The sequence below is a fragment of the Olea europaea genome, chromosome 9 (assembly GCF_002742605.1).
Source record: "Olea europaea var. sylvestris chromosome 9, O_europaea_v1, whole genome shotgun sequence".
Taxonomy (NCBI): Eukaryota; Viridiplantae; Streptophyta; class Magnoliopsida; order Lamiales; family Oleaceae; genus Olea; species Olea europaea.
In genome coordinates, this window is record NC_036245.1 from 5963640 (window position 1) to 5989685 (window position 26046).

At 32.3% G+C, this 26046-nt stretch overlaps 1 protein-coding gene across 3 annotated transcripts; it reads right to left on the minus strand.

Moving 5' to 3' along the window:
• Nucleotides 1–88: 88 nt before the first annotated feature.
• On the minus strand, nucleotides 89–2849 carry LOC111399504 (cytidine deaminase 1-like). Of its 3 annotated transcripts, XR_002703697.1 has the most exons (3): nucleotides 1698–2849; nucleotides 1006–1185; nucleotides 89–619 (listed from the first exon to the last, which is right to left on the minus strand). XR_002703697.1 is itself a non-coding variant. In XM_023026858.1 (2 exons), the coding sequence occupies exon 1, from the start codon at nucleotides 2708–2710 to the stop codon at nucleotides 1703–1705; it is 1008 nt and encodes a 335-aa protein (XP_022882626.1). In that variant the 5' UTR covers nucleotides 2711–2849; the 3' UTR covers nucleotides 89–619; nucleotides 1698–1702. The 3 variants fall into 3 exon arrangements, 2 of the variants coding, with proteins under 2 accessions (XP_022882626.1, XP_022882628.1); XM_023026858.1 differs by lacking the exon at nucleotides 1006–1185; XM_023026860.1 differs by lacking the exons at nucleotides 89–619; nucleotides 1006–1185 and adding an exon at nucleotides 640–712.
• Between the last annotated feature and the right edge of the window lie 23197 nt (nucleotides 2850–26046).

Here is a 26046-nt window from a genome sequence, read left to right on the forward strand (position 1 = left end):
TACTTTTGTTTAGCTCTAATTGATAAATATATTCATGGAGAACATATTTTTTATTCGTGTCATCCACAATCACTCAAATCTCGAGAGCTTCTAGCCAATCAGAACTTTATTCAGATAGGTCAAATCCCCCTATCAGATTCAAATGGGAAACTTCATCTCATACAACTGAAGAAAAAAAAATGCCCATATGCTAGTTGCAATGGATAAGAATTAGGAAGTTAGAACTTCTTAAATCTCCTATTCAATTTTCTTTGAATGTAGTGCCAAAGAGAAAAAATCTGAAAGCTCTTTCTGATAGATCTTACCAAACAAGCGTGGGTCTTACAAGAAATCCAAAGCTGTTCATCAGGTCTACAGCTGGTTGTCATGACTTATATATTCCTGTGCTATCAATAGACAAGTGCACAGTGCAAATGAAGAATGAATGTACGAAAATACAATTCACAATAAGAGATGAACCTCAACTAGTTGTTCATTCATTCTTTTTATTGACTGATTAGTTGGTCGTTTACATTGATAAGGAGAGTTTTTCTTGACCTGCCAACTGATAAATGTGCGCCAGTAGTAGCACGTCTTTGACTCTCCTTCCATCATCAAATCAAGCTAAGTTTCAGTATACCTGAACACAAAAATGGATTTAAATTTCTTCCAAATCTTCATCTCTATTCTCAATTTGCGTTATCGAAGTTTAGTCCTCAATAACTTCCTTCACCTAGGCAAATTTTACACCAAAAAATAGTTATATTGTAGGGATGGAAATGAATAGTACAGAGTCCAGACAAGGCCGGGCCATCACGTTTACACTAATAATTGCAACTTTATCTTTAAATCAATATAAAGTTGTAACAGTCTGTACCCCCCCCCCTCCCCCCCCGGTCCATTTATTGAGAAAAAACATTACATACTATTAATCAACTTTCTTTTTATAAAAGAACCTTTTGCATCTCAAAAATTCACACCAAAATCAATATTGAACTGTTTAGTCAAAAAGTTGAATTGACCAACCTAGAATCAAAAGCTTTCACTAGTCACCAAAGATCACACTAAACTCCACCGCCGCCCTTCTCACATTTCTATGTATCTTTGATTTTTATAAACTACAGTTTCATCAAAACTTCAGTACTTGGATGGATTAATGGGGTACTGACATTGCTTCCCAGGAGTTTGATTATCCATTTACCAGAACTGCCAACGGATAATCTCAATCATATTTCATGAACTCTATTTCACAATACGAAATTGAGAACGCTATGGAATAAGGACTTTTGCATACAAACAAGAACATTAATGTAGTCAACACTACACCTGTTGAAGAGATGAAATATAACCAAGGTATGTCTTTTTTATCAAAGGTTGAATCCATCATCAGAAGAAGAATTAGGCCAAAAAGTAAGATAAGATCCTATAATAAGAATCTTTCACGTTCAATCCCTTTGCCCCTAATTCTTCCAGAATCAGAAATCCAAAATCACAATAATGAAATCAGAATCTATTTGGAAAGAAAGACAGCTTCTTTTAAAATTCATCCACCGATTTGTACTCACTGAAACTTGGATGTAAAAGTGGTTCCGATCATCTCTACTATAATATAAGATAATCTATTATAAAAGAAATGAACTCTTTTAATAACTTATTTATTTGATGAGATCTGCAATTGCGAACAATTATAAATAATTGATTAATACAGTTGAACTCACAATAATCAGCAACTATTTTTACATCCATTTTCTGCTGATCGACAATAGAACACCGTAAATTCACATCTGGGAGAGACCGCCTTCAAAATAAGCCTTGCAGTATCTTCCTGCTTCACCTTAGCCTCTTCCTTCTCCACCAAAACTGCGGCCACAATACTCGTATAACCAACACCGCCTCCAGCCAAAAACGCCACCAACGCCGCCTGCACCGGCCCTAAACTAGGATTGTAAGCCGCAGACTCCAAATACGACCCTCTATACACCTTTCCTTCAGAATCCATCAACGCCACCCCAGAAGGGCACCCACTGTATGGTGCATGTGAGTTATTAGCAGCTTCCAATGCCGCTTTTCTCAAAAGGATCTGATCCTTTTCCCAATTCCCACAGCTCAATTTAACAGAATTCTCATTGCCCACGGACAATTCACAGTTACCATTGCAAAGATTTGTCGAACTTCCGTCCACTGATAAAGCATTTTTCGGTAACAGAGATAACCCATTATTGTGTGACTCGAGAAGAAGCGGAGTTTCTTCACTTAAAAGATCATGAGGGCCAAATGGATCCGTTAGAATTTCAGACAAGCGCTTGAAGGAAAGAGCGTTCTCCATATTTCCTTGAACATGGGACATGACAAGGATTTCAAGAGACGAGGAGTTACGGAGCTCCTGTAAGAACTGGCGGCAGTGACCGCAGGGAGCATCAGAAACTGCAAAAGAAAGTAGCTGAGGACACCCATGGACAGCAAGATTGGTAAGGAGAAACTGCTCGGCGTGGACGGTGTGGTGAAGTGGGAGTCCCGGGAACTCCAGATTGACTCCTATGAACACACGGCCATCGGAGCCCAAGCCCACTGCACCAACATGAAATTTTGAGATGGGCGGGCGGGCTAACGACTGCGCCGATTGAACTAAGCGGGGTAGGAGGTGGAGCACCGACGGGAGATTGAGGTATTGGCGGATCGATTCGGCCTCTTGGGCTTCCAAAACAAAATTTTTGGACAGAATTTGATCCATCTGAGAGGCGTCTAAGCAAAATTGGGAGAAGAGAATGGAGGAATCAGCAATGGAATCCTATAAGAGAGGAGATGGAAGGAGGAGACAATGAAGAAATTGAGGCACATATAAAGAAGGAGCTGCCGTGCTGGTAACATTTCGTATTAGTTGAGATCTCCTCTTTAGTACGATTAAAATTAAAATTTTAATTTAAGTAAACATTAATAACTATACATTTTATGCAATTATATATATCAATTATATATTTCATCAGTTTTTATCAAAAATTACTAAATATTTAATTTTAATAAGAGTATAAAACTTTTATTCAATTTAAATAGGGATGGCAACGGGACGGATCAGCTATTCCCGACCACCTATCCAATATATTTTGTCATCTTATCCCGTCCGCATACCTGATTATAGAGACGAGACAGGTCCTCTATCCCATTTATCGTCCCGTTTAATTTTGTCATTTGTTTTATTTTATTTTTTGTGTCTTTAGTTGGTTAAAATTAAGGGTGAACATTGTTCGATTTGATTTTGATTTCAAGAGAATCGAATCGAACGGAACCAATGATTGTTTTAATAAGCGAACCAAACGATTATTTTGAAAATATATAGAATCTTCTGATTTGGCTTGGCTTGGTTTGATTCTAGTTTCATTACTAGTAAAAAAAAAAAAAAAATAGAGAGAGAGAGGACATTTGAAAATGAAGACTGAAGGTTGAGGCTTCACTTTCAGAAATTCATATGGCTGTGGTGGCTAAGCATGACGGTAGACAAAAAGCCATAGTTGTTGGTTTCCATGTAAAAGTCGATGTGTAAATTGAAAAAAAAAAAAAAAAAAAAAAAAAGAATTAGAATCTAGGTCTGCAAAATGAATTAGAGTCTCCAGTGTCCAAATTGAGAAATGGAAAATCGAAGGACGTGATCTTTTTGTATTGATTTTCAATAGAATTTTAAATTTTTTTATTTTTTTATTTTTATTTTATGAATTGTGATTCACTAATTTGTGTGTGTATGTGAGTAATTTAAATATTAATTAGTTTTTTATTTTTCATTTCGCTCTTGATTCTAGAATTAGAACCGAACTAAAACCAAAATCAAATAGTTTTTAGTTCTAAGAATTAGAACTATATATATATATATATATATATATATATATATATATATATATACACACACACACACACACACAAATGAATTTTCCATTAAAATCTGCCTTTAGATAGTAACATAATATTAACATAATTCCAAAGGAATTTATTAAAGAAGAAAAGAATCGAGCAAATCCGTACGTATGCCTATTTTATTACGTGAATAGTGGCAAGTACATATTTACCAAGCAAAGAAAAGGCATGATATATATATATTGTGTTTTTTTTGTGTAAAATCGAATCGAATCGCTCGATTTGGTTTGGTTTGGTCATTTTGTCCTCCCAAAGTGAAATTTTTTTTCATTTTTCAATTTGTTAAAAACAATACATGTTATCTTTAGAAATGATGATAATTCTCTCTCTCTCTCTCTCTCTCAAAAACTTAAATTTGAGATAAGGCGGGGACCAAATTTTAGGTACTTGCCCCATACCCGCTTTTGAGGACCGTCGCCATCTAGTTTACACATTTAGACCGATAATACCCATTTCGTTCGAGATGAGATCTAGCGAGTATTGGGGTTAACGACTTTATTTGCCATCCCCAAATCCAAACCATAGATCACACTATCAAGTCAAAGCATTAGCCACCACACAAATCATCTTTGATAACTAATTAACTTTATGAAATAAATTATTCAAATATGATAGTGTCACTTTTCAATGAAAATAATGTCATTTAACACCAGTGGTATTAAAGCAATAGTTTAGAGGATTACGATTAATATGTTTAATTAAATGAATTGTGATGTTATATTTAAGTGAATCTATCATTTAACATCATGCATTTACCATTTAAACTAATAGTTGACATAAGTGAAGTTACTTTTCCACTAATCTAAACAGAGCAAGGACTAGGAAATCCAGCCGGAGGAAACCTAACATGAAGGGCGTGTCATTGACAAGTGAATAAACTTTTTTGTTACAAATTAATAAATAAAAGTATCCAAAATTTGGGAACATTGAAAAGTACAAAGATGATCAGAAACTCGTTCCCCATCACAATATATTTTTGGAGTCGTCCTCGTGCTCGAGAGGTTGACACAACATACACACATGGGTCAGGATTATTTTATTTATTGGAGACCCACGCGCTGAATATGTGAGGGCACGGTCACCCACGAGATCATCCTCGTGGGTTGTTTGGCATTTTCCATATTTTTGTTACAAAACCAAAGATGTTTCGTCTTTCACATTTTTTATGTATGCATACATACATATATGATATCAAGTCAACTTGTGAGTCATAAATGCAATCAAAAAATGGTATTAAGAAGTATAAAAGTCAATTTATTATTATTTTTTTTTTTTAAAAAGTATGAAATTCTCCTAACGTTGGTTTGATTGAGATAATACATAATAAAGGTCCATTTTTAATTAATATGATTAACAGTGTAATATATTGACCTTGTCCCCGCCTAAAGAGAAATCTTATTATTTTATTCTGCCAAAATATTCTAATTAATGAATGCTAGTTGTTTTTCATACTTTACAATGTACCTATTATGCATGGAAGCTTCAATGAAGTTGCACTTGTTGATTCGAATTTCCAACTTTGTTAGGAAATATTGCACTTATGTTCTTTATGTATGTCATCTTTCTTACTTAGACTTAATAAATTTTTTATGTCTTCTAGTTCTCAAACTTCAATTTTGAGAGAAAATGAAATAAGCCACTTATTTTTAGAAAGAGGTGTTATTCCGGCTGTATAGTGTTGGGGCCATAACTCTGTGTGTGTGTGTGTGTTTCCCCCTCCAAATTGTTCAACCATGTGTTTACACGAGTCTCGTTATTTTAAATTTGTCATTGAGTCTGTCACTGTAACAAAGCTGTATAATTTATTAGATGGAAAATACTTGTTAAAATTCATTTACTCCCAGAGACAATTTTTTATTTTTTATTTTTGGACTTGAGTAGTTTTTTTTTTTTTTTTTTAGCAAATTGATAGTATTTATTTATATTTAAATCAAAGAGAATAACTAAGGACTAACAATTTATACATTAGGAAGACGATTTTATGTGAAACTATATATGCAAGTTGTTACGATATACTATTTTTCAACAAGATGATCATTTACCAAAAAACTTGAGAATAATCTTGTTTAGTGGAATTAAAATTAGAATTTTAATATATTTTGATAAAAGTTGATGAAATTGTAGTTGGAAAATTATGGGTTCCATGAAATATGTGGTTTAATTGTTGACTTTAACTTAAATGAAAATCTAAATTTTAATTTCCATCCAATAGGGACCAAATCAAATTTGTATAAATAAAACCAAGATCTAATAATATTAGACCAAATGCCTATAATATTAGCGATATTTCAACTCAAAATCTTATACTAGATCAATAAAGAGAGAAAATGATAAATGAATTAAGATCTAAGTCTGCAAAATGAATTAGGGTCTCCAGTGTCCACATTGAAAATTGGAAAATCAAAGGATGTGATCTTTTTATACTTATTTTCAATAGAATTATGAAAGATTGTGTAGTTAAAAATAGGAGAGAGAAAAACGAAATGTAATGGAATTGAAATTAATGGGGGCCAAACAGGTTTTCGATTTCATCTTAAGTTCTGTCCTCTCAAAGATATGAGGGCGTTTTTGTACCCCAGGACGGATACAGATACATGTGACCTAGATTGAGCATTCGATTTCATAATATTAGACCAAATGCCTATAATATTAGCGATATTTCAACTCAAATCTTATATTAGATTAATAAAGAGAGAGTGAAAAATGAATTAAGATCTAAATCTTCAAAATGAATTAGTGTCCCAGTGTCCACATTGAAAAATGGGAAATTGAAGGATGTGATCTCTTTGTACTAATTTTCAATAGAATTTTGAATTTTTTTGGGTGAATTGTGATTCACTAATTTGTGTGTGTGTATATAATTTAAATATTAAGTTAAATTTTTTATTTGGTTTTTGATTCTAGAATTAGAACCAGAATCAAATAGTTTTCAGTTCTTAGAACTATTATTATAATTTATTTATTTTTTTTTGGTAAAACTAAATCGAATCGTTCGATTTGCTATGGTTTGGTCATTTTGTCCACCCAAAGTGATTTTTTTTTTCAATTTGTTAACAAGACATGTTTCCTTTAGAAATGATGATAATTTTTATTATTTTTATTATTTATTTTTTTAAAAAAAATTAAATCTGAGATAAATTTTAAATGAGGTGTGGACCAAGTTTTAGGTACTTGCCCCGTACCCGATTCTGAGCACCGTCCCCATCCTAGTTACACGATTAGACCAATAATACATATTTCATTTGAGATAAGACCCAGCGAGTATTGGGGTTAACGACTTTATTTGCCATCTCCAAATTTAAACAATAGCCCACAATATCAAGTGAAAAGCATTATCCACCACACAAATCATCTTTTCTATCTAATTAACTTTATGGAATAAATTATTCAAATATGATAATGTCACTGTTCATTGAAAATAATATTATCTAGCACCGTGGTATTAAAGCAAAAATTTAGTTGACAACATTTGATAAATTCAATTAAATGCATTTACCATTTAAAGATAGTAGTTGACATTATTCTTTCACTAATCTAAACAGAGCAACGACAAGGAAATTCAGCTGGAAGAAACCTAACGTGAAGGCTGTGCCATTGACAAGGGAATAAACTCAATGTGCTCTTTTCTTTTCTTTTTTTTTAATTATTTATATTTTTAATTATTTATTATTTTTATTTTTATTTTTTTGGGTACAAATCAATAAATAAAAGTATAGGAAATTGCTTGAAATATCAACTTTCACATGTCCATTTGCAAAAATGTCCACTTTCACAAATCCTTGAAAAAATGTCCATTTTGAAATATTTTGGACCAAAATACCCCTGTGAACAATTTATGATTCCACACAAAGACAAGAAATTGACATTTTTGCAAAAATTTTATTGATCAATAAATTTTTGACACATAACCTGCCATATTTATTTCAAAAGTGCATATGTCAAATCACAATTAATACTATTTTTTCATTAACATAGAAACGTCGAGAATTACATTTCAAGTGTAGAGAATTATCATGTTTGGAATGAAATGTCATTCTGGAGATTTAAAATATCGAGAACAACGTTTAAAATATTGAGAACATTTAATATTGTGTTTGACATGTGTACTTTTAAAATATAAACGAGATTCAAATATCGAGAAGGACATTTGAAATGTCGAGAACATCATTTTAATGTAGTTTATTATGGAAGCTACTTCTCGAAATCCGCAACAAATTGAAAAAATAAATAAATTGCTTCTTTTTCATAAGGTGCATAATAGACAATTTAGTGCTAAATTTAAAAAGAGAACATTTTTCAATTGACACCCATAAAATTATACATTTTTGAAAATAACTCATAAAAGTATCCAAATTTTGGAAACATTGAAAAGTACAAAGATGATTGGAACCTCACACTTGTAACGAAGTTTAGTTAACATAGTCCCTCCTTGTCTAGGAAAAATTAAAATCTAAATTTTTATCAAATTTAAAATTAACAATTAATTTTAATTATATATTTCATGGGATTCATAACTTTTTAACTGTACATTTTCTCAAATTTTATCAAATTTTACTAAAATATTGATTTTAATCCTTAGCAAGAAGAGGCATAGACTGAAAAAGGTGGAACCAAAAAAATAATGATCACAGACATTGTTTCACGCATGAACGTCGTTCAGATTTAAACACTGTTTCTCATTCTCGACCATGAGCATGCTGCATGTGGTCGAAGACCTCAATGAATGCCAAAACCAAAGATGCTTCGTCTTTCACATTGTATATGCATGCACACATACATATATGATATCAAGTCAACTTGTGACTCATAAATGCAATCAAAAAATAGTATTAAGAATAATAAAAGTCAATTTATTTATTTTTTTAATAAAAAAATTATGAAATTCTCCTAACTTTGGTTTGATTGAGATAATACATAATAAAGGTCCATTTTTAATTAATATAATTAACAGTGTAATATATTGACCTTGTCCCCTCCTAAAGAGAAATCTTATTATTTTATTCTGCCAAAATATTCTAATTAATGAATGCTAGTTGTTTTTCATACTTTACAATGTATCTATTATGCATGGAAGCTTCAATGAAGTTGCACTTGTTGATTCGAATTTCCAACTTTGTTAGGAAATATTGCACTTATGTTCTTTATGTATGTCATCATTCGTAATTAGACTATATAAATTTTTTATGTCTTCTAGTTCTCAAACTTCAATTTTGAGAGAAAATGAAATAAGCCACTTATTTTTAGAAAGAGGTGGTATTCCGGCTATATGGTGTTGGGGCTATATCTCTGTGTGTGTGTGTGTGTGTGTGTGTGAGTATTCCCCCGCCCCCCCTCCAAATTGTTCAACTATGTGTTTACACATGTCCTGCTATTTTAAATCCGTCATTGTAGCAAGGCTGTATAATTTATCCTTATAGATGGAAAATACTTGTTAAAGTTCATTTACTTGCAGAGACTTTTTATTATTATTAATTTTTTACTTGAGTAGATATTTCTTTTTTAGCAAATTAATAGTATTTATTTATATTTAAATCAAAGGGAATAACTAAGAACTAACAATTTATACATTAGGAAGAAGATTTTATGTGAAACTATATATGCATGTTGTCACGATATACTATATTTCAACAAGATGATCATTTACCAAAAGACTTGAGAATAATCTTGTTTAGTGGGGATTAAAAATAGATTTTTAGTATATTTTGATAAAAATTGATGAAATGTGTAGTTGGAAAATTGTGAATTCCATGAAATATGTGGTTAAAATTAATTGTTGACTTTGACTTAAATGAAAATCTAAATTTAAATTTCTATCAAACAGGGGCCAAATCAAATTTGTATTATAACACCAAGATCTAATATAATATTAGACCAAATGCCTATAATATTAACGATATTTGAACTCAAAATCTTATATTTACCAACAACCGCTAAGAATTAAACAAACCATGGTGTGGTAACCATGGGTAAATTAGGATCCATATTGGGAGAGTGCCTTAATTTAAAGTTGGTAGGTGGGAATGTTGACCTAAATGGATTTATTAAACATTTCTAAACAAAATTTAGTCAATTACTATTTCAAAATCTGGAATCAATTTAAATATGAACTTATTAGAGACAAAAGCTCAATTTCATGAAAATCTTTTAAAACCAAGTTAAGTAATTATTGAGAACATTATACATGAATTGGATCCACCTTAACTTTTAGAAGTGCACGATATTTTTCATGTGTCTATGATAAGAAAGTATGTGCATGACCAAAGTCGTGTCATAAATTGTCAAGTTCTGAATGTACAAAAAGATTTACCTTATGAAGAAATTCTAGTTTTTATTGGATAGAAAAATTTGAAAGTTTATGACTAAAAAGATTTCGTTAGTTAATGTGCAATGTTAATCCCATACACATAAAACCCTAAAAATTTAAAAAAAAAAATAATCACAAAAATTAAAGATCGAACACATTAAACTTTTCTCCCACTAACGGGATCTAGACATTTACATGCTCTAAATGCTACTCACCAATTTAGCATCTGTCAAAGTATATATCTTGAATACTAGCATCAAAATCAGTCTTATAAAATAGTTCAATACAAGTTCAAGAAATCACACGGATATCTTCTAACTTTCATCTCTCCGAAACATTACAAATACAATGTTAACAGCTACATGTCAATCTTTTTCATCTATTTCTGGTAACCAGAAGAAAAGAAAAAGAAGACAAATAACAGTTTAGAGAGAAAAATGAGGGAGTTGTGCACACACTAAGGGTGCATTTGATTGCCAATATTTTTCATGAAAAATGTAGATTTGTCACCCAAATTTTTATTTTTATGTTGTTTGATTAACATTTTCTTTGTGGAAAATATCTTTCTACTTTTGGTCACGTGACAATATTTTCCTCAAAATCAATAAAATATATATATTAAAGGAATAGTAATATTTATTTTCCAGGGAATTCACGCTCTCTCTCTCTCTCTCTCTCTTTCTCTCTCTCACTCACATCTATCCACTCTCTCTCATTTACCAATTAATAAAAAATGAACAAGTATAATATTTTTTTATTTAAAAATTAAATCAATCAAACACATTTAATTGACAATTTCCATGCAAATAAATTATAGGCAATTAAATTGCCTAATATTTTTTCTTTCCATACTAATTTCATGCTTGCAATCAAACGTAACCTAAACACATTGTCTAGAATTTTTTCTTTCTATGAAAATTTCATGCTTGCAATGAAACGTATCATAAGTGTTTAGGTTGTGAAGTATACACCCTTCTATATCACACAAAAATAACCCTTCATCCAACGGCTGAGCTTGCACAATGTGTACATTCAAGATTAACTCTCATGCCATTAGTCACAACACGATTTTGTGAAGAAATAAAAAATAAAATAAACTTGGCCTGTCAACTCTGAGGCACTATTACTTAACAGTTCCAAAATATTCTAATTAATAAATATCATCCTTCAGAATGTACTATAAGACATGGAAGCTCCAACGAAAATTTCCTCGTTGATTCAAATCTCCAACTCTTCCAAGGGAAATTGCATCGAAGTTATTTTGAGCTCAAGTCGTTTGAAATGTTTTCACCGTAGGGTTTTTGGCGAAATGGTCCTCTTGAATGTTTTACTTCAGAAAAAGGTTTCAATTTTTTATATGTAATGCTAGACAAGATGGGGAGTGGCATTGTACGCAGAGGGGCAGGACTTGGAAGGACCTTCTTTTTTTGTTGCTATTTAGGGTAAAACCATGTGTACCATGATATACACCATGCTGTACAGTATCCTCATATATTAAGGGGACGCACTGTTGACCTACGGTTAACTTCTCGTTTTGATTATAACAAATAAATAATGTTTATTACTAATAATTATATTTGAGTAATTATAGAAGTTATGACAAACGTAGACAAAATGATACTTTTGGAGCTTTTGCAAAAATTGAACAAAGTAGAAGCCGAACTTACAAGTCAACAAGTAACTTCATCAATTCAAACGATGAAGAGATTAGAAGAAATTAGACTTAGATACCTTGATCTCAAATGTAAAGGTAAAACACTTTAGTATTTGACAAATACATCATTTGAAGCTCAAAAGAATTTCTTCGCACAATAAATAAGACTTTTTTTCTGCATAAATAATCTCTTCTAAGACATGAACCTAAGAAATGTCAAAAATCTTGGAAAACAAGTTAGAAACATCCTTCATGAGATTACACCCTTTTTAAAACATTAAAAGAAGGAAAATTCTAACTGCTAGAAGCAAATTGGCCTAGAGGATGGGTTCGTAACCTTGGCAGACCTATTTAGTAGTCCTAGCGGACGTCCGGTACAGCAGGTTTGTCCAACGGTTTAGAAATTGAACGTTCTCACTTCTGAACAAAAAGGTTTATTGACCTTCCGGTAAGTTAGAGGACGTCCGGTAGCCTCGTCTGGTAAGACAAATTTTTTGACGATTTTGCTTCTATAAATACCAGATCATTTTATATTCAAACACAGACTTTTGTGAGCATTAAAGTGAGACATTAATTATCTTAGCTACTCAATCATTTTTCTATATCTATCTTTTCAACTCATTTACATTAGAAAAACTTTTGATTGATTCAACCTCTAAAAATCATTTCATTCATCAAGTTTTTCTTATCTAACACTCGAGCTTCAATTATTGCTATTTACTGAAGTGTTAGCCAACTTCTCTTATTGTACTCAACTCCGAATATATTATTCATTACAAGAAAAGTCTTTTTTTTTTTTCCTTTTGTAAACTCTTTATTTTCAAACTTGTGGGTCGGGTTGAAGTTCCATAAATCTCAATGTTGTAACTCATTGGTTGTAAGTCATTGGAAGCGTTATAAGAAGGTTGGATTGCACCATAAATTAATCAATATAGTGAAAAAAGTCTTGCTCGTAATGGAGAGCTTGGTGACATGGGACGTAGATTACTGCATTGGATCGAACCTCTATATCATATCGTTTGACTTCTCTTCCTTTTTATTTATCTTTGCTTTTATTTATTACTTGTGGTTCCATCTTAGTCTTTGCTCTTTTCATATTTATGAATATTTGATCAATTGCTACATTTAAGTGAGTATTAGTTGTACACTTAAAATTATTTTTTGAAAAAGTTGCAATAACCAATTCATTCCCCTCTTGATTAACTAGTCTTGGGCTTTCACGCACATGAATAAAAAATTTGTAAGCCCCCTCATTGTGAGGGGATGTAAAAGTGTACAACACTAAGCTAAGCAGAACCCTGCTATTTATTGGGACTCTACTATTCTTTTAATTTACTGTTATTAATTAGTATATCAGGTTATGCACAACATATTTTTTTTTTCACCGAAAACTTGCGCATCACTTTTACGAATCCTTCTGAAGGACCATTTTGCTACAAATATTAGAGGTTGAGGAACCAAAAGCCAAAAAAGTTTTGAGACCCAAGTACAAAGATGGTATTAGTTGGTGAACATAGTTGCAATTTTTCTTTTTAACGAAGTGGTGAATTATTGAAGAACTTGTAATATAGCACTATTCGTACAAATGTAGCAAAGATCTAATATATTTTAGATTAATGTTTATAATTTAAATCGTGTAATAGTGGATTGATAATTGAGTTTTATTTTTATGTAACCATAATTAAGTCCATATTTGGTATAGATTTAAACTTAATAAAAATTTAAAGTCAAAATCAAAAATTAATTCTAGCTACAAATTCCATGCAATCCATAATTTTTTAACCACACATTTAACTTTTATCAAAATCTACCAAAAATCGAATTTTAATCTATACTGAACAAGGACTAAATTGGAACGTGTACATGTCTATTGACAAATTAAGAATCATTAAAAGCTTAATAATTTATGAGAATAATTGATAACAAACCTTGAAGTAATTGTTGAAACGAGTATATATGAATTATGAGTAAGTTCGTTCAACCAATTTATTTCAATATACTTGTGTGTGTACAAGTGTGGGTGTAAAAATTTTGCGTAGTGAACTCTAACACTAGAACCAAATTGGGGTTGTACCAAATTGGAAAATGACTTGATGTGTTTGCATACATGAATCGAATTGACTAATTGAAAAACATGAAAAGCTCAATAACATCATTAAAATAATTGTCGTACATAGATATAGACAATGTTGTCTCATAGCAATCTACTTTACTAGACACACCTGTTACACTGGTAGCCGAGATTGTTCGAATGGCTCCTTGCTTCTTGTGTGCGTAAAAATTTGCCTAACACATTCTAACACTAGACCTAGATTCATATGAAGTTAAATTATATCAAATGTTGAAATCATAACATATTGTTTTACTGAAAAAAATTTAACGATCTATGTTCATGTTTATGTAAAAGTCTTGACAACATAATCTATTATTTCACTAAGAAACATTAACGATTTGATGTTCGTATCTGTAAAAAATATTGATGACATAACAATATTGATTCACCGAAAAACATTAATGATTTACGTTGTGTAAAATTTTTGCCTAACAAACGATTTTAAATCCATGTCCATGTACCAACTTACACTTCAAAATGTTTTCGTATATGGCTAATCAAATTACCATACGAAGTCATTAGAAACAAAAGCTCAATAATATCATGAAAATCATTGAAAACCAAGCTTGAAATAATTATCAAAAAATAATATATGAACTGAATTGACTAGTGAGTCTGATTTTAGAGAGAAATAATTGAAAATTGTAGACATGAAAATATCATCATATTATATTCCATACATAATTGCTGCAAGCTAACAAGCATTATTGCAGCAGTATATGTGTTGCATAGTGCTTTATCTTTTATCCAATTGAAGATACCATTTCATTATCAATAGTTTTGGATTTTTGTCTACTTTCAACAACTATTCAAAGCTCCAACGGTGGAGCCTTTGCCTTACCTACCCCTTCTCTCTATCGTGGCAATCTATCGAGTTTTCACGACTTTTAATTCGTGTTCGGTAGGGATTAAAATTTAGATTTTTATCTTAGTCAAAATCAACAATTAAATTTTAGTAACATATTTTATGAAATTCACAATTTTTTAACAACACATTTCATTAAATTTTATAAAAATCTATTAAAAATATAATTTTAATCCCTATCGAACAGTGATTTAATAAATTTGTTTGGAGCCACATGCGTCATTACGATGTTGAAGCTACGCAATTTGAAATGAATTGGCTATCAACATCTAATAATGAGGCTAAGTGGCATGCATACATTGAACTTATTTTTCTTGGATAATACTATTTTGTTTGTTTTGGAAATATATAGTTTTTTATTTTTTATATATATTTTTTATTATTATGGACACTTCAACTTTTGCATAGTTTAGACATACTGTTCGATACTTTATTCACATTGTTAATTTGAATTTTCACTAATTTAGCAACCTTCCGAAGTTTAGTCAGTCCTTCTTACTATCATCAAATGATTAATCAAATTAAATCCAGATCATCATGTCTCAATCACATTTATTAAATAATTGTCGGTCTTGATCCATCTCCTATTCAAGCGTGTTAAATGCTAAATTTTCTAGGAGTATCATGTAAGCCAGTTGCATGTGCATGTGAATTTGAAGCCATCGTCGTCATACATGCACTCAAATTAGGGATGGCAATCGGGCTCGCCGGCTCGGCCGCCAGTGAATCGGCTCGAGAAAAGCCCGAGCCGGCTCGGTAGACCCGAGCCCCATTTTGAGGACACGGGCTTTGCTCGAGTCAGCCCGTGAGCTTGCGAGTTTTTTAAAAAAATAAAAAATAAAATTTGAGGCTGCCTTGGCAGCAAAACTGCTGCCTTTTAAAGGCAACAGAAACTGCTAGAGGTAGCAGAAAAAGGGGGGGGGGGGAAGGAGCCTGCCTGGCTCAGTCCGAAAAAAGCCCGAGCTTTTTTTTGACCGAGCACCGAGCCCGCAAAAAAGCGCTGCAATTTTAACCGGGCCGAGCCCGAGCCGAAACTTTAGGCTCGCGAGCCGGCTCGTTTATATCCCTAACTCAAATAGTATTTTTTTAATATATATATATATTTTTATGACAGAATTTTTTTCTCAGAGGTAAAATATGGTACAATATCTACATTATATAATTATTTCTTCAAGTTTCTTTTATTTTAAAAACTCTCCAACTCTCTCAAGTGGAATTTTTTTTTTTTAATGACGGGGGAATCCGCAATCGCTAGCCTTCGGGTGCACACTGGGTAATCTTCGAACAATAGCCTACAAACCACGTCAGCTAGGTAAACCACACTAGACAAGCCCGGTGCGACAGTCTCAACTGTAAAAGTGTTGGTAGGGGAAATCAAACTCGTGATCAAAAGTCTCCGCGTTCACCTACTCCACCAATTCGGTCGCCCCATGAGGGGCCTCTCAAGTGGAATTTTGCCTTGACGAGTTGAGGATATATTTTAAATAAATAAATTTAATCGTTAAAGATTAGCTTTTGAATGGGATATCTTAACTGTTGGCTTCATGCTTAGAGTTTGAGCTAAAACATCCATTGACAATGGACACCAACAATAGTAATATAGTTCTAATCATAGGAATGTTAACACCATTATTATTTGTTTTTATTTTTGAATTATCTATTTTTCCATTTTAAAAAGTTTGTAACACATGGAAAAATACTCGGTATTTTGAGGGATTATTTCTTCCTTTTTCTTTTAACGTTATACAATCACTAGGCGTGTTAAAGGGAAGTACTCAATCTTACCATCATATGATTTTTGTCTATTTTGCTTAAGCGTTAAGTGACGTGCTAAAGACAGATTATAAATAAATAAATAAATAAAATTTCTTTTTTCTAAATTTTTGGATGTGATGGCTTAGCCCCTGAGACTTCATGCATAGCAATTCAACAACTTAAATTTGTATGACGCTGAACACCAACCATAATTACAATCAATGTTATGATTTCACGCTTGATATTTAGATAGGATGAAATCGGTAAGTGGGGACATAAATATTCATTGATGCAAAGATCGAGGAGAACCAATTCAATTTTTCCCATTGGTTAAGATTTAACATGCATATAAATTTTATCAAACTTTTCGGTACCATAAATTAAATAAAACTATAAAGATCACAAGATGATTGTTTGTTTCAATTCAACTTACCATTGAACCATAGCATTAGCCACTGCGCAAATCATGTGCCATAGTAATATATATATATAGGAAACCCACAACTGCTACCCTTCAGGTGCGCAATGAGTAAACTTTCGAACTGACGCAATAGCCTGTAAATCACGCTAGCCAGGTAAACCGCACTAGGCAAGTCAGGTGCGACAAGCGGCATGAAAATCGTTTAAAGCCATCTACCTGGAGTAATGATATTTTTGCATTATATAGCCAAATTGAAGTTGTACCATATTGGAAAGTGATTGAATTTCTGCACACCTCTGCATTATAAATAATTGTAATACACTTTAATGCAACTTTGCCAATCAATCATTATGCATGAAAAATAACTGGGTGTATCTTTATATATGGTTGGGTTGCTGCATATGTTACATAGTGCTTTATCTTTTATCCATTTCAAGATTCCATTTCACTATCAATAGTTTTGGATTCATTTCTTTTTTCTTCACTTTCAACAACTGTTATAAACATTAATTATGGACCATTTGCCTTGCAATGCATCCTGGCAATGTATTGAGTCCTCATGTCTTGGATAAATCTAAAATTTGTTCATTGCAATGTTGAAGCTAATGAATTAGTTATCAACGTCCAATAACAAGGTCAATTGGGTAATTTACGTACGTAATATCAAATGTGACTCAATACTATAATTGACTTCATAATAAACTTAATAGTTAGTTTCAAATAGAGATGGACAAATTCCCTTTTCCGACCTGAATGATACCGGGGTGGGGACACGAGAACATGATCCTTGACAGGACGGGAACAAGGATGATCGCCTCGCCCCATTTCATTTCCTAATCAAAAGTTAATACAATTATAGCCTAAAAAAAAGGAAAATGGTGACCAACTTTCTATGAAAAGTTCACAAGAGATAAATGAGAACATTAGAATTGACATAAAAATGAATTATGAAATGTATAGTTATTTATTTATTTTAAGTGTCGATTTATGCGCCTGCTAAGAAAGTGGATTCTTTTTATTATAGAATAGCATTCTATTCCTATTCTTGATTTGGAAGGAAAGAGAAAGCACCCAAGTACTCTTTTTCTTGATCATGATCTAGTAATCAATTCTCCAATTTAGGTTTTATTTCCTACCCGTTCCTTGTATTCTTTCAATGATTTGCTTTAGGCGCCAGTGACGGCGAAAGGAAGCTACCCCACTAGCCCTTGGTGTATGAAAGCAGCAAAGAAAGAGGAGTCCACATAACATGTTAATAAGATATACCAACAATTAATTCGTTGGACCATTTCATTACATTTCCAGATCATAAGGATCATAACTAGTAGATGTAAATGAGTCCTCAAGTTATGCGAAATCCACAAGTTTTATGTGTGAATTATCTAGTTAGCTGTTTTTGAAACAAAAATGTGATCTAACATCCCAACTGATCGTTTTTTTGACACCTAAAATTTTTATTGAGTGAACAAAGATATATAATGGAGTTGATAGTATTTTTAATGGCTGTTGGTAAAAATCTAATATGTCATGTAGGTCTACATATGTAATTAATTGTGTATTAAAGGATGTCTTAAGATTAAGCTCATTTATACAAAGTAATCTAGAAAAGATTTAAAGTTATTGGGCTTTGATCATCTAAATATGGTATAGGCCTAAATAAAGTTATTGGGCTTTGATCCCCAATTCAGACGTGATATTCTCATTCTTTGTATCATCCTATCAATACAAGAATAAGAAGAAAAAACATATTACAGAGGAAGATCAAGAACCCGAAACAAAACAAGAACCAAAAATCAAAATTAAAGATCAAGAAGTTAAATCAAGATTTCAATTACATCTTCAATATTCAATACAATGGATCAACGTATGTTCCACACTTTTAGTTATCTCAGTGATTTGACATGAATGATCTTAGCAATAAAGTTTTTGGGCTTTCTAAATCAAGATTCATAAGTTTTAAATTCTAATTAGTGGGATCAGAGCGGATTCATATTAAACCATTGAGATTCAAGAAAGAACTTTAGGGATAAAATTCATACTTTGTATTATGCAATTTTGGGACGCGAACTTTACCCCTCAAAATCGAATTTTTGGATTTTTTGAATTTTTTTGGAAATTTTGGAATTGCTATGGCTCTGTCACCGCTCGTTGTACACCAAGTTGGCGCTTGAGCAAATAGAATATTAATTGCGTCGCTTGCTAGCTATGAGGCTAAAGTGTTCAAGCACTTAAAGCAGGAGCTTTGGCACTCGCCTAGTGGCACTGCGTTCACGTAGCGTTTTGTTGCTTGACCACCGCTCGACTGACGCTCGAGCAGTCATATCATCCGTCCATAATGTGAATTTTTGGAAAATTCTTTTAAAGTGATAATCAAATTCAAATCTTGGTACTAAAAGTTTGTTTTGGATGTCTAATATAATAAAATAGATTAATTGAAACAACATATTACCACGGTAACATTTCTTATCTAAATTAAATTATTTGAAATATTAGAATGGTTGTGTGTATATAATTAATGTGGTTTTTGACTGGCCTAAAGAAATGTAAATATTTGGCTGAATTGCCTGCACACCCTTGGTAATAAATATGTGACAATTATAAATTTTTTTATTTTTTATTTTTTATGTGAACAATAAGTCAAACTAATGATAAATTTATTGTTTGACAAAGTTTATTGTCAATATTTGATTACTATACCAAGAGTATCACTTACAAGTAGATATTTTTGTCCAAATCCTGAATATCAATATTGTGTTCAGTCTCTTGCGATAGGCCCCCCCATTATTTGAATTTATGGATGTTTTAATATGGCTTTCTATCTGAACACGTTGTTGAGGCTTATGTTCTTTATTCAGTTAATCATTTACGTTGCAATATATGTCAACATCAATTCAATTCTTGTACCCAATTGAACCAATTTTAAGGATTAGAAAGAGATTGTTCATATCTTTCTTGATTGCACAGATTCAGACCTTGCATTAATGACATAACAACCCATGCTCTCATGGATAAGAGTTTCTATGATAAAAAAGGGACTCGGTTAAGTGTGATCCTTCAAACCACACGAGTCTTATGATCATGTGCGTGAAATTTCAATAACATTTAGGGAAGCTGTGTCTGATAAGGTAATTACTGCCAATGAATTTCTTGAAATTGAAAAACGTTTTGTGTACACTTTTGACGAAATTAATTTCACTAAAGTATAAGGGTAAATGAAACTACAGGATTATAGATATCCCATATTCGTGTGATACCCGCAAGCGTATGTGATCGTTGATAAGTAATATATTTAATGAGTTAAAAGTATCATTTCACGAGGAATAAACTTTAATAGAGTATACTGATCTTTAATTAGATTTTAATTGAGCAAAACAAAAGTGATTGTAGTTCGTGATTATTCTAACTTAATTTATGGAAACTAGTAAAATTCAAATTTAGTATGTGTATGGGATGAGTGTATTTGATCACGAATTTAGCTATTATTATCTATTCCAATTCTAAATCATGTAGTTAGTTTCGTTCTTACATTCTTGACAGTCGATAATTTTATTGTGATTAATTTTCTTTTCCAAGACAAATTAAATCTATCATAGTCACGATCCAAATCTATTCCTAATCCCAATTCGAATGAATAGAATACATTCAATTCCACAATTATTTCACAGATTGTACATATGATAAATATTATTCCTAAAATTTATTACATATATGTTAATCAATTAGTGTTCTAGACCTATTGTGAATCTCCTAGCACTAGAATAATCAACTATAAATTCAACTGGTGATCAAGGAATCAAATAATAAAATTAGGCATGCAAGATTAACTCAGAATTGCAAGAATTTAACTAAACTACTTGTTTTGAATTAAAAATAAAGAATAAGAGGTTTCATCTTATCCAATATATGAGAAGAACTAGTCTAGGATAATGTTGAAATTAAATAAAGGATAAAGACATCACCAAAAATTAGACGAACGTGATTAATCTCCAAATTCATTGCATAATTATTGATGATTAATTGCACAAAAAAATTTGGGATGATTAACTACTATTGCCGTTTTTCCGTTTGCTATATGCGTGTATAAATGTTTAATTCCCATAACTAGCAGCCTCCTTTTTTCTACGGTTATGTCTGTCTATGACATTAATTCCTAGCCTCAATGTTTGATTCCAGTAACCGTCTTTTGCCAATCCTGAATCCACTAGCTGCCACCAATGTCTTCGTATATCTTTTTCCTTCTTTTCTTTTCTGCCCCAGCAGTCTTTTCTATGGTTTTGTCTCTTTTTCGGTTTCTGTATTCCCCAACTTTAGCCGCCAATGTGTGTATATTCAATTCAACAGCAGGCCACCCTCTCCCCCTCGACTTTTTTGTCGTGTGTTTGCCGTGTGCGTGTCTATATATATATATATATTAATCTCATTTTTATTTTTTTTTTTGTTTCAACCGCTGCCCAAATTGTATTTTATTCCACCTCAAATTCCCACAAGCAGCCGACTGTTATTGTGTTCCTAGAATCCCAATGCAACTCTTAACTCCAAAACAAATTCCAATCCTTCCTTTTCCTTTTGCATGTAATGTGTATATATAATTCAGCCACCAATTTTTTTTTTTTTTTTTTTTTTTCATACAGTAGCTCTGCCCTTTTATTTTTGCAGCCCACCAAACATCCATAAAAAAAAGTCCCAGCAATTTAATTGAATATTAATCCAATAGCAAGCCCAACATGCAAAGCCCAGAGTTTTTTTCTTCATAAAATAAATCCAAGTGCACATGAATTCCTTCCGCTTTATCAATTGGTCCAATGCCCAATTAAGGTATTATTTCTCCAAGTCTTCAACTTTGAAAGTATGGAATTTGATCCCTAGCTGCCATTCAACGGCCAATTTAATCCTCGTACTTTGCATTTTGACATTTTTCGTCAATTTTTGCTTCTTTCCTTAAACTCCTTTTTTCATTCATAGAGTTTCATCTATTAAACATAAAACACAAAAATTTAGGATATCTTTTGTCAAAATAACAATCAAATATCACTATTTTACGCATCAAATAAGTGTATAAAATACACTTATCAAACACCCTCAAACTTAAACATTTTTTTTGTCCTCAAACAAAACTATAAACTAAATAACAAAAAACATACAAGTATACAAAAATATTTGGTTGGGCGGTCTAGTTTTTTACCTCAGGATTTGAGGTCATCATATTAAATCTACAAACAGCTTCAAAGTCACAATATCACCACTCCTCCAATGAAAAACTGACTGTGTGTGAAGAACTAAGTAGACATTAATGAAGTCACATGCTGTTCCAATTTCTGACCCTCTAATCAAATATATCATTTCATCTCTCATAAGATTTACTAACCTGTAAATGCCTTCTTTTTCACTATTTTCTTAGTGTTTGATTTAAGATTGAATTTTTCGTTACTATTTTTACCTTCTCCAATTCAGGTGGACGTCACTAATTGTAAGTCAACATATCAATGAATAAGGATTCTCCAATTATTTGATTACCTCGACCGCTAAAACTCGACTAGGCTATTAATCTTTTATTGAAAGACAAATTTCCTCGAACAAGTGTTGGAGCTTAACAAGGCATTGAGTGCTTTTGCTTTTCTTTTTTTTTTCATACACTTGCTTTTTCTGATTTTCAAAAGTATTCATTTTCTTTTTGCACTTTCTCTTAAGCTTTCTAGATAATCCATGTAATAGGCTTTAAGTCGATGACTATTGAGTCAGATGATTTTAGGGTTTCAAGCTTTCAGATACCCTTACAAACTTAATAAAGCGAGTAAAAAAGGCTTCGAAGAGAACAATTTTCTTCAAGGGTAACTTCATATCTAATTGCTTTATAAATGACCCTTATATCAAGCTTTAGGCCAACAACTTTCAGGTAAGATGATTTTAGGGCACCTAATTTTAAGATATCCTTACATGCTTAATTACTCGAGTTATAAAGGCTTTAAACAGAAGTTTTAAATTTCAAAATATATGCATTGATCAATGCAATGCCCCATATCACTCACCTATTTAAGCAAAAGACCTCCAATTTAAGATTTTTGCCTAATTTTATCCTGTTAATCTAAGACAGACGATACAAACTTTTTCACATAAAGAATCCATATTCACATCCAATCTTACTACAACAGTAAAATCACCCCAAATTGTGTTAAATTTGGTCTAAGGATAAATAATTAGTATTATTTGGGTAAAGCATCTATATCCAGCTAAATCAATCTATCAAATGCATGAATCAACTCATTTTATCACAATATCAAACTCAATTCTAGTGCATGTATAATATCAAATTTTGTAAGGCAAAGGTTCAATGATCCTAGCATGCAACTTATCCGCAGTTCATAAATCAACACTAAACCTCAAATTTAATTATTATTATTAGCCAAACTATCTAACCCACACTAGCACACAACCAAAAAAAAAAAAAAATTAATGATTTTTGTAAATAAACACACAAAAACCATACGAAAACCAAAACCTAAAAGTTTTTCCCACCCCAAAATTAAACCGACATTGTCCTCAATGTCTTAAAACATGATTAAGAATGTAAGGAACGGGAAAGAAAAGGACGAAGGTATTCTCTAAATTTTTCTATTGAATACGGAAGGTACTGTAGGTGATGGCTAGACAATCTTCTTCATCATGCTTACCCCTTGGTCTATGCTGGTTTGAATGGTCCGCAATGTCATGTTCCTACATATGACAGTCAAATCAAACGTTAGAGATCCAATAACATAAAACATATGTTACTTAGCCCAAACAATCGAAATAACCAACACTAAATTTAAGGGCCTAAGCAGAAACATAAAAGGATGATGATGACACCCTATAAATGTAAACATGCATAAATCTAATGCAAACTAATAATTAAATCAAATATACTTGTAATGCAATACAGAAAGCAACATAAATAAAGAGTTAGGAAATTGGGTTGCCTTCCAATAAGTGCTTAATTTATAGTCTCTAGCTAGACTTTGTTATTTTGACTATTCATGATGGCTTGAAAAGGGAATTTTCAACTATGCATTTTATGCACAGACTGCACTTCTGTCTTTCATCTTTCATCTTTCATCCTCCACAAAATTAAGTTTCCATCGCTGTCCATACCAACAATTCCACCTTCATCTGCCTACCTTTGTAGCTCTCCCAATGATCAATACATTGGCAATCCTCAAAGTTTGAGGCTTGTTCGATATCCTCCACCTTCAGGATTATCTCATTAGTATCAAAATCCAGCAAAGCTTGGCTTGAAGACAAAAATGGTCGTCCTAAGATTATTGTGTCTGATATACCTATTTTATGTCGAAGAAGATGAATCAGTTGAAAAAATAAACTTTCCCACCTTGATAAACATGTTTTCGACTATTTCGTGGGGATATTTCAACAATCTGTCTGCCAACTGAAGGATATGATAGAATCAGTCTTAGGATCTCCCAATCCGAATTTTCTATAAAGAGACAAAGGAATTAAGTTAATACTTGCTTCTGAATCAATTAAACAATCAATACCTTGTAAATTTTCCATGGAGCAAGGTAGAGTGAAACTCGTTGAATCTTTATGTTTGGGAGGGATCCTGTATTGAATGATCGTGCTACATTCTTTATATAAAGCTATTGTTTCATGCTCGAGTAGATTCCTCTTCTTATTCAACATATCTTTCAAAAACTTGGAATAGTTTGGAATTTGAAAGATCGTGTCAATGAAAGGGACGTTGACGTACAACTTTTTGAGGACTTCCAGGAACTTGTTGAACCACTTCTTCAGCATAGTGTTTCTCAACCTTTGAGGAAATAGGACTGAAAGTGCTAGTGCTTTGATTGGAACTTCTTTCTCAACTTGTGGACCATTCGAAGGTATTTGCTGATCATTCTCTGTTGATTTTTCATAATACTCCACTTATTCATCACCCTTCGTAGATACCTGAGCGTTCTCTGTCTCCTCCTTCTATGATGTGGTTTTTGGCATCAGAACTCCGCTTCTCATTGTGATAGCTGAGACTTGTTCCTTTTTAAGCTGTCTTTGAAGCCTTTGAGGGAATGGGATAAGCGTTACATAAATTGGAACAGGGTTAGTATGCTTGATTGATGGTTTCTCAATGATTGCATAATTCACGGCTTCAACTGTTAATACCTGCTCCCTTAAGTTCTTTTCTGTATCGCATGGTAAGGTACCATGTGCTCTGCTTGCTAATTCAGCTGCCATCGGACCCACATGAGTTTTCAAATTTTTAATTGCTGCATTTTGGTTTTGAAGAATAGTTTCAGTCTTCACCATATACTGTCCCGATAAATCTTCAACTGATGGTTTTCTTGGTTGTTATTGCTGCCGTTGTTGGAATCTTGACGGTTTAGTTTGAAAATTTCCTTCTCAACCTTGATTATTAGCCTGCGAGAAATTTTGATGATTCCTCCAACCCGAATTATATGTGTTGGAGTAGGAGTTATCTTGTTACCTCTGAAAGTTTTGTGCATAATAAACCTCCATAGGTCGAATTACATGCGTGGAGGCTAAAGCACATCTTTCTGTAAAATTATCTGTTTCATAGCCTTCGTAAATGGATTGTGGCTGATGTACCATGTTCACATTTAGAGTAAGGCTGTCTAATTTCTTTGTCAGTGCTTCCATATGGGCTATTAATAATGTAGATATGTCAACGTTTTGTACACATGCCGTCTTCCTTGGCATTTCATTGTCTAATGGCCACGTGGACTGATTTTCTACAATTCTCTCAAACGGGTCTAAGACATTATCATAAGAAATATCTAATATTGACTATCTTGCTGAGGCGTCTGCGATGTTGTGAAATTCAAGTCTCAAGCTTGAATAGAATAGGCAGATTTTTTTTACCTTTAGGAATGTTCCGCGTGGGGCACTTTCTGAAATATTATTTGAATCTTTTCCATGATTGTCGATGTCAATTCTGATATGATGGACTCGAGATGACCGAAAGAATTTTAAAGTGAACTTCTACACCATATCATTCCATGAAACGATGCTCCCATGAATTAATGAATTTAGCCATTCCCATGCTCCC

Excerpts from the sequence above, each read along its gene's own strand:
- LOC111399504 (XM_023026858.1), bottom strand. The coding sequence starts at position 2,710 with ATGGATCAAATTCTGTCCAAAAATTTTGTTTTGGAAGCCCAAGAGGCC.